At 38.6% G+C, this 14674-nt stretch overlaps 1 protein-coding gene across 3 annotated transcripts in view; it reads right to left on the reverse strand.

Moving 5' to 3' along the window:
• FAM120A (family with sequence similarity 120 member A) overlaps positions 1-14674 on the reverse strand; it is a 53832-nt gene that overhangs the window by 3452 nt on the left and 35706 nt on the right. For 2 of the 3 annotated variants that reach the window (XM_027467903.3, XM_027467902.3), the window contains exons 11-17: positions 14315-14564; positions 12831-12945; positions 8837-9046; positions 7701-7884; positions 6598-6735; positions 4987-5128; positions 1193-1289 (exon numbers count right to left, since the gene is read on the reverse strand). In XM_027467903.3, coding sequence (XP_027323704.1) covers positions 1193-1289; positions 4987-5128; positions 6598-6735; positions 7701-7884; positions 8837-9046; positions 12831-12945; positions 14315-14564 — 1136 coding nt within the window. The remainder of the gene's footprint in view (positions 1-1192; positions 1290-4986; positions 5129-6597; positions 6736-7700; positions 7885-8836; positions 9047-12830; positions 12946-14314; positions 14565-14674) is intronic. The other variant, XM_027467904.3, reaches the window with a different exon arrangement.

Below are 14674 nucleotides of genomic sequence, written 5' to 3' on the forward strand. Positions count from 1 at the left end.
ATACATTATTAATAAAAATGTGACTGCACAGACTTGCTGACAGTCTGGTAAGACTGTCTGCCATCTTACCTGCAAGTCATTTCTGAACTACATTTACATATGTAAACCTGCAGGAAGCCCAGCATATTTGGGAACTCCTTCTCCCAGGCTTGCTTTATTTTATGGGATTAAGTACTTGGAAATGAGATACTATATAATTAACAGTGGTTTCTCTTCTATTTAAAGTATGAGAGCTAAAGCTTTAAATACATAAGTACATCACAACACAATCTGTGTCAATAGAAATTTAACAAGAGAAGTATTTCCATTTTTACATGTAAAACAGCAAGTTTTACTTTAATAGTTGCTTCATTGCCCATTGGAGAACATCCCTTCTCATCCTGTCTGATACCTGCAAATGTTTCACTACTCTTACGTTCTAATGTCTACATGACAAATCAAAGAACCATATGATATATTTATTGTGAAAGTTTTCCGCCTATTTACTACCCACTCATCCATTACCCTGGGGATTTTCAACATTGAAAACTGCATAGCAGTAAGAACAATGAAAAAAGGGAGGAAAACACAACTCTGAAGCAATTCACATTTAATATGAAACATAAGTTTGCTTCAGCTATATTTAAAGGATCCGTGGAAAATACAAAAATTATGATCCACAGACTTTGTATACTGTCATCAAAAATGAAACTGTGTGCTCAGGGGGTGAAGACTGGTCTGTTGTTTCCTAGAAGTTTAATATAAGTTCTTTGATTTGGAGCCATGCAGCAGCAAAAAATCTTCTACTGCTACTATTTTTTCTTCATGAGATCAGACTGTGGCTCCAGGAAAAAAGAAAAAAAAACCTGGGAAAGACTGGGGGTGGGAACAGAAACTGCTAATTTGTTTCAGCTTTGTATTTCTCCCATTTTTCTAAATTCTCTTCTACTCCCACGACTGGTTAGAACTGTGTAGGCACAACCTTCCTATCAAAATACATTTTCCACTTCTGTCTTTATAACCAAAGTTTGCCTGTGATTGAGATGCAAAACTAGCCTGTTGTCTTTATGTGCAGCTTACAGGTTCAACACATAGGTAAGATCACTGTAAGGAACACTTATATTTTCAAGTTGTGCTTGTCAGTATTAGCTGGCCTGGAAGTCCATACCAAACTAGCTTATGAACTAGAGGGTCAGGCACATGGCTTTATTACCTGAATTGCTCCCTGGCTTTTATAGCCTCTCCCATAGTACCTTCCGCCTCTTCCAAAAGTTCTTATCACTGGAGTGGAAATAACTCCTCTAGGACGCCTGTAAGTTTTGAGGAAAAAGAAGAAAAAATGCACATCAACTTCATCTCAAAGTACATTAAATTTCAATCTTGCTTGCAGGATGTTTTTTTCTAGCTTTACCGTCTAGCGACTACCATTTACATTTCATACACGACTGCCTTATTAAGAATTAGTGTTCTACTACTTACAAGTATATGAAATCTAAAAAACTTCATTTTGCTAGCAGTAAAATCACTATTTCTATATTTCACTTTATGATAAACAATAACTAAGTACTTTCAAACTTTGCAAAAACATTTTCAAAATGTCAAGTTATCTTTACAGTCCTTTAAAAACAGAGCTCAAATTCACCTTAAAAATGTGCAAACAACGTAAACCACTTAAAAGACCATTTCTCCCATTTCCTAACACTCCCCATACATAAATACACTAGACATAGATAATTTTGAATTCTCCCATCAAAACGGAAGCAATTTTTTATTTTGCCTTTCTTTGTTTTATCTGATTTCTTCTAGAACCTGAGAAAATAATGGAAGCTTCAGCCCAATCTGCCATGTAGCAATATATCAACTTTGGATGCTTTTAAATGGGAATCTTCCAACCAGGATTCATCAGGTGGTGGCTTTTTGATTTGATTCAGTAAAGATTAGGACAAAACAAACTTTCACTCAGCTAAAACTTTTAATGCAATCAATTGCAGAAATGCAACTTCCTTCATCATTGTGTCAAGAACTATTTCTTGCCTAAAACTTCTCTTTGTTATCTCTACTGGAGACAGGTGATTGCTCTACTTTTCCTCCAAATCCCCTGCCCAACACCAGGAGGTCACAACATGAACACCGACTCCTCTGAAGCTAGCACAGGGCAGCCAGATGCTGCTGGATACTTCTGTGTACCCAATGTTCCCACATGCTTAATATCCATGTACCTACTGTTTCATCATGTAACGATTCCCGTATGACAGTAAGGTCCCTATGAGCTGTACAAATAACAGCTTAAAAGAGGAATGAAGATTTTGCTCAGTGCTCTGATTTCCTGCTGCTGCTATGCTGTAGCAACCTAGTTAGGCTGAACTGACAGAGCAGAGAAACACCCGTCTGCGCCATGCGAGTCTTTCCTCACACATTGCGAATTCCCACATTCAGTACAAGAAATTAAATACTGGATTTTCAAAGTCAAAGCAGGGGATAAGGAGGAAAGAATTGTGTTTTATGTTTAATGACTCTTACTGCATTCTTTCCAAAGATTTTAAGACGACTTACCTGTTGTTTTTTTTTTGTTCTTTTTTGTTTGTTTGTTTGTTTGGTTTTTTTAAGTGGTGAAAGTATACCCTTCAGGAAACTGAATAATGTTTTTTTCCAACTCAGATGATTATCACGCTAGATATAATAATGGATCAAAGCTAGTAAAAAGCAGCTGGTATAATCTTATATAAGAACAACATTCAAGTTCATTGTTGCACAGACATAAGACAATGCCATAAACAAGCTTGACACAATCCCCTCTGCTGAAACAGATAAAAAATGGAAAATAATTGTGTACAGCTAGATGATGAATTGCAGTCAATGAAATGTGTACTTTCCTAGTCAAGTGTTCATTAGTAAGAAATGGCATCTACAGACAAGGACCCCAATCTTTATAATACCTGGTATAATACTTGGCTTTAGATTGAACAATAGCATTAGCGTTTTCCTACTACGTTTAATTTTCATGCAAACTAAAACAACAAAGAGCCAACCTGCCTGTGATAGCTTTTCCTCTTTGACTAATACTAATAATTCCAAATGTGAAGAATTTAGTATCAGATCTTCCTGTTTATATTAAATCCTAACTAGCTCTGGCAGCTTCCTTGTCTTTCTGAGGTGACAACTTGCATCCAAACCTAACTGGCCAAAGGTAGTGCCTCTGACAGAAGGAAAACATCAGGTATTTTAAGTCCTAACTCAAAAGCTACTATTGGGTTAACAGCATTTCTCTGCCATAAAGGTACTTTATGGAGCATAAAGGGGCAGTAACATCCTTTTAGTATTGTGACTGCTACCCAGCAAAGGAGGGAAATTAACTTGGGACTTTCAAGCCTTAGTTTCTGGCTGCTGCTATTTTCCATAAGTTCATGTATTTGCTTCTTCAGAAAATGGAGGAACTGTTATTTTATGAAGTCAGTGGTATGTATAAATGTAAGACAGATCTGAGCCTGAAGGTGTCTCCAGATAACCACTCAGGGTGCCTCAGTCTGACAGCAATCTTGATTACGGCAATATAAGTTACCTGGACATTTTTCGCAAGCAGTAGTGCAGACAGTGTACTTAACTGAAGGAAAAAGCTCTGTAGTAGTCCATCCATGGACCGGAGAATTTATAACCACATATTAGCCTCACTGAAATGTTATTTTGTCCACTAAAACTGAGGAATAGGATTAAAATATGCAAAAAAGTCTTGTGCCTCAGCACATCCTTGAGCTGCGGTCTGCTGCTCTAGAACAGCACAGGTGTCCTATAGGTCCTGCTAACCTGCACAGCCCGTTACCTTAGGAGAGTGTCTGAAGTGTCTAAAACAGCACTAGAGGCGTATGTTCTGGCAACTGCATCCTATCCTTGGGAAATAAAGCGTTCCTAACTAAATTTGTACCCCTTAAGGTGTCAGCTCTGTTCTTACACCAATGCTGTCTGCTGCTGCTGAACTTTTCATCTTTGTTTCTGTTGTTCTTACCCCTCCACTCTCACCTCTCTCCCTTGTCCTGGGGCTTCAGGTCCAACCATCTCCTCACTCAGTCCAAGACAGGCATTCACACAGCTCATACTGACTTTAGCACCATGCTTTATATTGCACATTTGACTTCATTAATGGATAGAGAGGAATTCAAGACTCATTCTTTTAGTATAGAATTTTTTATTATTCTATGCAGTTTGAGACTTATTCTTTGAGACGCTTCCTGGCTCAAGACAGCATAAATATAACTAATTTACTCCATTCCTTTAGTACAGTTGACGAGAAACGTAATACATTCATCACATAACTTTGGGACAGTTTACTGTAACAGATGTAATCTTAATAAAGATGATAGCTCTGTGATGTGAATAATAAACCCATGGAAAAAACAATCGTAAAACAGTAAAACGCTACATATTCCTGCACAAATTATTTGTTTTTCAGAAATGTTGTGCACATGTAATTTCTGCTGTAGTGAAGCAGCATGAAAGAGCTGAAGAAATTAGCGTTATTTTAAGCACATCTCTCATCTTGACAATAGCAATGAACTATTAAACCTAGAAGTGTCCTTGTTTTTGGCTTCACAGAAGAATTACATAATGAAGTTACTAAAAAATGTATCACACTTGGTAATAAATGTTCTACCATGACAAAAAAAATTGAATGCTGTGACAGTTTTGCTCAGGTATAATGTATTTATTGATTTCATGTAAGGGAAAGCCCCGAGTCATCTTCTTGTGCAAAACGATCCAGCTCATCTCTCAGATGCAGAGTATTAATGCTTTTTGCACATAAAAATGCTTATACTCATGTGAATAACTGATTAAAAACATCTTAACATGAATGTAATTGCTTTTCTTGAATACTCAGTGGGTATCATTTGTGTAAGGTATTCTAAAATGTGTTGCATGCAACTTTGAATGTCTCCAACTTTCCCATTTTCCATCCCAACCGCCCCCCCCCCCCGATCATTAAATGACATGGACATTCCACAAGAGTGCACTTACCCTCTCGCTGGTCCTCCCACAGAAACGACCTGCAGAGGAAATGGCCCTCTACCCCCTCGTCCACGTCTGCTTCCAGCCCAATGGCCGACTACAGTGCCGGCAATTTCAAGTTTCCCTCCCTGAGAAGGAATAGGTTGGACTCCTGCACATAAAAGCAAAACCAAAACTTGATCTTCACATTTGCAACATTAAAGTTACTAATAAATGGAAAACTTGTTGGTTCAGATTACATGTACAGTTTCCTCTTTGGATACTGGTAAACTATTTTCCATTCTGTGTCTTTCAGAATAACTGTAAGTTTAGAGTCCTCCCCTCCATCTTCTTTAAAAACTTGTATGAATTTTGCAAAGAAAAATGATCTCGAATACTTCAGTTTCAGTAACTAAAAACACAATTTAAACAAGCATTGAGAAACTGAAGTGAAATTTTACAAGCTATTTGAAGATTTTTTTCCTGCAATCCTAATGAAGTGGTTTTTGAAGGCATAAAAGCACTTTCTAGTGAACATCAAGTATCAGTGTAAGACATAAAGATGACCCATAAACAACTTATTAGCATTAGTATAGATAATTCTGCCTAAGTCTTAATAAAAATACAGTGTTTAAACTGATCTCAGTGTAAAAGGTAGGTTTATTTTTCTACCTCCAGAGAAAGCAGCTGAAATTGCTACTGTCCAAAATTTGAATGTAACTTTAATTCACGTTGCTCATCTTTATGTGTGTGTTTTGCACTTAAAAATCAACACTAGGGCGAAACAAAGTTCAAGAAGGTAAGTGCAGCTGAGTCAGATGTTACTGGTAAGACCATCAGCACTGAAAGGGTTACAAAATACAGCATTTACACAGCCACGATTAGTCATCAAACGTTAATCAGTAATTTAGTTCCTAGTGCATTAAGTTCAAAAAGGTTTGTACTTCCCTGTACAAGTCTTTCAGCTTCAAATGCACGTTATTTACGGGGGCAAAGTTACTCACACAATGAAGCATTAGAGGTATGTTCGCTCTTAGAATAAAAGCTCAGAGGCCAGAAAGAACAGTTACACTTATGGCAAAATTCCACCCACAACGAGGGATTGGAATTTGCAGATTTCCATTGTCTCACCTCGTATAGGAGCAAAGCAATGGACACACAAATGTGTAAGTCAGTCTCACGCCTACGACCACACTGACACTGATGCCAGCAAGGAATGGGTTAGCAGTAACAGAAGTCAGTAACTTCCATACTGTGTTGTTTTACGAAAAGCTCAATTGTCCCCACATTTTAGGAAGTGGCTGTTAATAGGTTCCAGCACAGTTCAGCTCACGACAGACTGCACCCTCACATTTGAAAGCGCAGGAGACAGAAGGGCTCGTTGCGTTTGCAGCTATTCTGTGCCCGAAGGAGGGTTTCTAGGCGCAAGAGGCTGGCACCGAGGGGTGCGCGGGGCCGGGACAGCCCGGGCAGCAGAGCGGAGAGCGCGGCCTCGCAGCAGCTGGGCCAGCTGCGGAGGGGGAGAGCCGAGACGGTTAGGGAGAGAGGGAAACTGGAGTCAGTAGGAAGCCTCAGACCAAACCGTAAAGTGAAGGAAGCTGTTGCCAGAAGCTCTAAGAAAAGGGTTTGGGGTATAATTACCGCCCTGAAACTTGCTAGTCCTGTTGCTGTCATTGCCAGAGAAGGCTCCGGAGTGTCCTGCCGCTGCCGCCACCCGGAAGGCCCGGTAAGCACCTGTGGCTACTGTTTCCCCATAAGGGCCTCCGAAGCCATAGACTCCTGTTAGACCCAGGGTAAAGAAAGACAGGGGAAAAGCTGTGAGGGGGGCAGGCATCCGGGAAGGCCCCTAGCAGAGCCGCTGCTGCCTCTTTCCTTCCTCCCAGTGCCAGCAGCGGGGTCCGCGCTCCCGTGCACCGGGTAAGAGGTGCCTGGGCCCAGCCCAGGTCTACGCGGTGCCTCGGGGAGCCCCGGCCAAAGCCCTCCTGCTGCCTCGGCGAGCACAGGCTCCCTCATCCACAGGGTGCGGGCCTTCTGCTTGGGTTTGGAACAGCTAAACCGGCCTCCATGGCACAACGAGCACACAGGTGCTTGCAGCTACTTTTTGGCAATGAGCTTCAGTGGCTACAGTGGTGGCACCCCAAGAACGTCTTGCTCTGAATGGCCAGCATCGATACACCTACGGTCCTCTGCACCTGGGGAAATCATTCTAGAAACAGCCTGGAATGGTTTAACCAGTGCTCTCCAGTATTTACACTCGAGGGTGCCAATGGTCAAATGACTGTAGCAAAATAGAGAGGGGTGGGGAGGAGGAAAGGTTGTCTTCAACTCTGAGAGTTAAACTGCGTCCATTCATTTAGGTACTCTTAGTATTTATGAACACAAATATTTTGAAGCAAAGTACAGTTCATTTAAGAGCGTTTTCATATTATCTGGTGTGGATTTTTTTTTTATTTTTTTTTTTTTGCTTTTTCATACAATAGCTGTAAAAACATTGTGGTCTGGCACAGCTACTAAAAATCCTTATGGAAATATGCAGCAATACAACACGTTCCATGATGCCAGGCTACAGCTAATAAAAATAACAACAAAATGCAGTGATTGGCACAGGACAATATGTGCCCAACAGTTGTTTTTATGTATTTTTCCTATGAAATTGAACAAGCAAATCAGTTCAATTTGGGGAATGTGAAAAACAAGGTAATGCTTCATGCCCATGTGTTTTGCGCTGCTGCCCTGTCACTTACCAGCAAAGCCTCTCCCCCTGCCCTGAGGTGGTGGGACTGGCCCGAAGTGTCGAGGATACATAGAAGCTGGATAGAAAGGCATGGCAGGTGGAGGTGGGAAAGGGAGAGGATGGTTCTGCCTGGAGAAATTTAATCCTTCTAGGATGCTCTGACGCATCTTTTCAACCTTGGCTGCCTGCTCAGCCTATGAATAAAGAGAAGGTCAGAAACAGATGTTAGAATTCTGGTTTCAATTGTACAATGCTATATTCACAGAACAAATTCAGAGAAAGCAAAAGAACAGAAGAGTATATGAGTACCACAAGGCTATATAGTAAATTACAATAACTTATCTTGCACACCTACTAATAGCTCAACGATATACCACGTGTTCACAAGAAAATCCTTATTTATCAGTAGAGAGAGGGGATTCTAAATACTGAGACAGTTTACAAGTTGAAAACACATACACTTTAAAAGTTGAAAGGGGGTTTCCAGAAATTAACTGCGAAACTGCAGTCTATAGGCTCCTGAAAACTTCATGCAGCCCTTTAAACTTTAAGCAGAATCATCACTATAAACCCGGACTGCAAAACAAAATTTGTCTGGAGGCTAACAAGCCTGAGTGTGACCACAGCCACCATCAACATATAATGTAAAAGGAGCTTCCCTTGAGTCAAAAGTAGGAAGTAAGCTGTTTTGTTAAAAGATTTCATACCTCCCAAACAGTTGGGAAAAAAAAGTTTTGGTCACTCAGTAAACCGTTAATTTTATCAGGTTCTGTTTTTACGGTTAGATAATAACTTCAAATGAACAAGGTATATCAAAAACCTAATTCAGTTGTATTTTATGATGGCTGTAAGAAATTTGAAGACATTTTGAGCTTAAGGACTGTAAGAATGACTTCACAGCCTTTAAAATAAATTGGAAACTTCCTTTCAATGTAAAACCATGGCAGCTCAGTCCTTTGTGACACACTTGCTAGCTCAACAACAGTTAAGAGAGTAAATAGAGCTGACAAGTATCTATTAGCCATCCACTTTGTATATCCCTTTTAAGCAGAGAGATGATGTGCACAGTAAATGACTGATAAAACACACCTAACATTTCTGAAAATCTAGCGTACAATATTCTGTCACACTTCTGAAACTACACACCTGACCATCACAGAGGTCAATGAGCGGAACTTTCTCCCGGCTTGCTTTGATGAGCTTGGTCTGGAATAATTTTCCATCAAAATACATCCACGGACAGCAGTGCTCCCACGGAATTGGCTGCCCACAAGCATCGTTTGCAAAAAGTGCCATATCGACACCACTCATAAATAAAGCAGACAGCTGAATTCCTCGGGGATCGAGATTCTCAATCTGTTTAAAAAAAAAACACAACAGTTTATTTATTAAGATAATACTGTGATATGATTCAAAGTTATTCCAATATTTGCATTATTTTCAAAACTCTTGAAAACAGAGTGATTTTAGAAGGTTATCAGACTTTTCACATGTAAAGGCCAGTTTGACTAGAAGAATCCATGGGAATCTATAACCTGTATACGCAAAATTGCAATACTCAGGAAGGCTGCTGTTCCCATCCATCCACTCTACAGGTGAGAAATAAAAATAAAAAGCTATTTTCTTAACAACACAGCATAAGAAATTATTTGAATTCAATTCATAATCAAGAAGCCAGTAAAAGCTCTAAGTAAAATACACATCTTGAATTTGTGGCATGTAGTGTCTAAAATACATCTGATGAATACTTTAGCTGCAGTAGTATCATCGATAAATATGCAGTACCATACAGAACAGTTTTTCTTTCTTTTTTTTTTTTTTTTTTCAAACAATGGTGAGCCATATTAAAGCAAAGAAAAGCTTTAAAAGACATTTATAGTAATTCAGCAGTAGAAAATTTCATTTAAAAATCATTCCAAATGGTCTTGAGCTTCTGTGATTTTTTTGTAAGGAAAGTTTCAGGAATGAGCTTTATGTTAGCATTCAATTTTAATTCCTACATACCACATTTCCTTTCCAATGCATTTAATAATGGATTTTATAATAACTTGGTTCAAGATTTTGCTATGTTAGAATGTGTCTCCTATAAATGAAGTGACATTTTTATGAATACGACAACTGTATTTAGGATGCAGGATAGGTAAACAAAGGTAGAATTATATAGTGACTAACAGCTGATGGGGGGAAGCAAAAAGGATTTGCTTGCAGCAAATAGATTTTTAGCTTTAGAATAAGAAAATATCATCGCTGCTGTCCTCTAAAACACCTTTGAAAATACCATCCCCTTCTTGGGAACATTTTAAAGACCTTGGTATTAAATTTTAAAATTAAACTACATTACCTTCCTTATGCATAAGCAACCTTTAAGATCCAAAAGACTATCCAGATCGTTTTGCAGATATGCAGCTGGGTTCAAACTCAGCTGCTCTTTCTGTCTGACTTCAACAAAAAGAGAAGCAGCTGCTTCATATGAAGACAGTAACAACAGCACATGAAACATTGCATCTTTTCAGTTAACCAAGACATACGTGTATTATGCAAATTATCCACATTACTCTTCATGTATGATTTAAAATTAATACTTGGAGAACAATTTCTATTAAACAAAAATGTTGTATGCTATTCATACTTGCCTTGTCTCTGCCTTTCATTTTGTGTTGGAATTTTAAAAGTATTTTATCTAGGAATTCCTTTCTTGGATCTACAAGACCAACAGTTTTCACAGTGGGGTTTCCTCCTCTTTGCATCAAGTCTTTGATAACTCTTGTAGATAACTTTTCCAAAATCTCTGCCCCTGAATGTTATGTGTTTATTGTGCTGTGTTTTGAAAATAGATATTGAATACTACATTGCTGATACTCTGCTGTTTTTGATGCATCCAGCCTTGCCTACAAAACTGTTGTTAGAGTTTCCACTGATATCTACAGGTACAATTACTCCCCTTTAGGAGCTTGAGGTAGGTATCTTAAACCACGCTCTCACTGAGACTTTGAAAGGCTCTCCCCTCCTACTCTGCTACATCCAGTGTCTGTCACCTCAGATAAGACCATGTGTATGTCTTCTGAGCATACAGGATAACTCGCTGTCAGTTTGTTCCTTTGGCAGAAGTTTGCCACTGCTTCCCTGAAGACAAAGCACTGCTCCCCACAGCATACTTAATACAATTGCTGTCGTCTTAGAGCCAGAACCTCTGAGATTCAGAAAGGCCCAGTAAGCACACAGGGCTTCCAGCATGAGTGAGTTGAAAATCTACCTTGAAAGATGTTCCAGCAAACATCTGAATGGTTCTCTTGACAGACGCCATTTACATTTAGCCTCTGTTCAAGGAATTCATGCTAATGAGCAATACTCAAAAATGTTGTTCTCGAGAGCCTAATATGCTTATAATTCATGTTACCAGCAATCCAGTCTCAAGTACTGAAGCAAACAAGTGGTCCTGCACAAACTCATCAGATGTTCATTGGAGCTGTCCTCCTATGTATTTCTCCATACCTTTTTCAACAGTGATAGAACAGCCAAATAAGTTTTTCCTGTTGGATTTTTTTTTTTTAATTCTTCAGAACATGGGAAAAGGAAGATGATTTAATTTTTCTGTTAATTCTGCCATTAAGATTGGTAACGTGAATTCACTAGTTGCTGCGTGACAAGTTATAATAGATTGTGTAGTGTTTTCTTCCCCTGACATTAGTATTTCTATGGCTAAGGTGTTGGGTTTCCACAAGCAGATTGATTTGGTTTATAGACTGAGAAATCCTTGCCAGGTTGCTACATATGCAGGAATGCAAGCCAGACTCTGCTCATCACCCACAGAAGAGAAACAGTCACTTGCTGGCTTTAAAAATGCTCTTGCTGATTAGGTTTTAATGGCAAAACGTTCCTCAGAAAAGCCTAATAGATGAAATCTGCATGAGCTTAATAATGGTTTCTTCTGTGAAGAGCAATGCTAGGACTGCTGCTTTTGTCTGTGCCCCTTTGCAGTGTGTACCTGCGAATATGTGTAACTTGAAAAATACGTACCCAGCTTCTCCTTGCCAATTTAACTAAGGACAGCATGTATCCAAGCACAGCTGGGAGCAGAACGGATAACTAGACTTTCCTGACTTAAGCCCTATATATGAAAAAGACCATTCAAAATGACTTCAACAGAAGGTTACGTGATGAGGTGATCAGCATCTCCTCTCCGTTACTGTGTTGATCATGAAAGCAGACAGGAGATCAGATAGATCACTTCCAGTTGTCCATTCCTCATACATCCTAATACCTCCCAGTACTTCTAGTTATCAAATACGCTACTTTATGTAACCTATGCTATGTAGAAAACCATATCTATAATTATTTCCATTCAGAAACATGTTTGTTTCAAATGAAGGGCTAAATCCTACCATTTTATTCAGAGTAGAGATTTATTTTTTTTTTTTTTAGGTTCTAAACAAATTTCTAAGAGCTAACAATGTAAGATCAAAGACCAAATCTGGCAGTTAACTAAAAGGCTGGAAGAGGAAACTGCGCTGTGAGCATGTGACGGCTGGATGGAGAAACCCCCTGGAGTAAGAAGATGTTGCACAGACTGATAGGCATTCTGTATTTACAATAAGGACACTACACTAAACAACTTTACCTGTATTTACTTCATCTAATAGTACAATATTACAAAAACTTTGAGATCTTAATCTTTAAAACCCTTGAAATATTTTTCTACAACTCTGTATGTTTTCCTTTTATAATCCCCCATTTTAGCATTCAAGATTATGCCATTTCTTCTTCGTTTAGCTGTAAAAACCATCTGAATGCTGAATCATGAAAAAATGGCCAAGTTTGTATATACACAATAGGAAAATGTCTCTTTTTAATGGAAGCATATTTGTTTTACAAATTCCAAAAGACAATTAATTAAACAGTGACAGAAGTTCTGTAATATAAGAACATGTTTAAAATTTTACTTATTTACTCAGTGAAAGAAACAGGACTGATTATCAATCTTTGCAACACTTAAAAATATGAAGACGACTATTGTGGAAAGTGTATGTAAACACGCAAGGCTTTTGGTGAGACAGGCATTTATGCATCACCTGCTATAGTTATCAATGTGTGTCAGCTAGAAATAAATCCTTAAGTTATGGAAATTATAGTTAAGAGCTACCTTGAGTTCCTGAAGCTGGTCAGGTTCATAGAGCTTTGGAGACAACGCTTGGGCAAGAAAAGCATCAAGTTCCTGGCGACGAAGTATACGAACCCCCGGCCACTGTACCATATACCTACAGAGGAAGCCAGTCATTAGCCAATAGTTTCCTTTAGCAGATAAATCAAGTGGTCTTTTACTTGGTCAGAAGTCAGCAGAATGCAACAACAAAAACAGAAATATTTTTTGTTCTCTAGATTTCAATAGTTATAACAGCCAAAATGTTAAATAGATTTGAAGATTAAAGATCAAACTAAAGACAGACTGGCTGAGAGTCACTTCTGCAATTCACAGCAGAATGACCTGCTTCCAAGTGATGAGGTAGAGGACAGGTCACTGAAATAGAATTTAAAACATAAGTGGCTTCTGATACACCTAAAAATAAAATAACGTTAAGATTATTGGTCTTTAAAAAACAAACAAACAAAAAAAAACCACTAATGGTAAAAAGATTTTGTGAACATGGCTTCTAGATAACATGTTACTCAAAAATGACTTAGTGAATTTTATGCTCTCCACTTCAAACAAGCAGCCAATGAAACTTCATGTCTAAGTAAGCAACAATTTATATATGCCATATGTCACAGGAAAGAAACATACTATCCAAATGAATGAGTAGCTCTGCTTTAAGATATTATTTGTCTAATCTTTTGTATAGCTACTACTCTTTAAAAAGAAAAAGGATTTTTAGTGCTCAAAAGGCAAGACATAATAGGGTAGAACCAAAGACAAGTTTACATTTATCACTCTCAGAAATGGCTTAAAAATTCTCCTGTGCAACAAGCCAACCCTGCATTCTGCCAGATTTATAAGCTAATCATACTGAAATAATCACACCTTCCCAAAAAGGCGAGCAACTTTCATTTCTAGTTTATTTTTTTCAGAATGAAAATTGAACATCTTGGACCTTGCAACTTTCTCTTTAGTAGTACACTTCAAGTGTTGGTTATCATCATCTCAACCAGATGAGCAACTCTCTCACACGGAACCTAAACACACCATAGGCAGACTATCATTCACATCCACTTTCAATCCCAGTAAGCTGTTAAGCAGCTGTTCTCTGAGGAGCTTGCTATTTTGCTTTACAACTTCCCCAGCACAGCCTCTGAGACTCCAATTTTTTTTTCTTCACGTTGAAGCCTTGAGTATAGTAAGGGTAAATTAATTCAAATGCTACAGTGGCCTCTTTGCAACACAAGATTTTTTTTTCTCTTCCTTTCAGTTCTCCAGAGACTGAAGAAAGAAACCTTGAAGTATACAGCATGCTTTAAAGACTGCCAAAAGTGACGTTCTAAAAATGAAACAAACCCCTTGTCCCAGTGAAGTTGCAAATAGGAATTAACACTTTCTACACTCCATTTAATACAAAGTTAAATATATCAGAGAGTTCATGCTGAACAGTAAAACCTTCCCTTCCTTCTGTTTTACTGCAAGATAACACTGACCTTAGTACACAACAGAGCACCATAAGATGAGTGGGCACATTAGTTGGATTGAGCATTGCTGGTGTATCTGATCTCATACAGGCCAAAAATGCCCTCATTCTTCGGTTCTTGTCTTCCACTGCTTTTCCCAGCCACAGCTTCTTCAGATTAGGACAGGTCCATTCCCTGAACGCAAGTGCTTCCACAAGCTCAGGGGTTTGTGGAGATTTTCCTTTGTAAGCAGCCCATTCCTTAATTATCACCGGTGAAACTATAACATGACAACAATTGAAAGAAAAAGAACTCAGAGTTAACAAGTATCACATGAAAACTTTCTATGCAAAAGACTTCGATTCCAAAAGTATTGCTTTGAGACTGTGA

The sequence above is a fragment of the Anas platyrhynchos genome, chromosome 13 (genome assembly GCF_047663525.1).
Source record: "Anas platyrhynchos isolate ZD024472 breed Pekin duck chromosome 13, IASCAAS_PekinDuck_T2T, whole genome shotgun sequence".
NCBI lineage: Eukaryota > Metazoa > Chordata > Aves > Anseriformes > Anatidae > Anas > Anas platyrhynchos.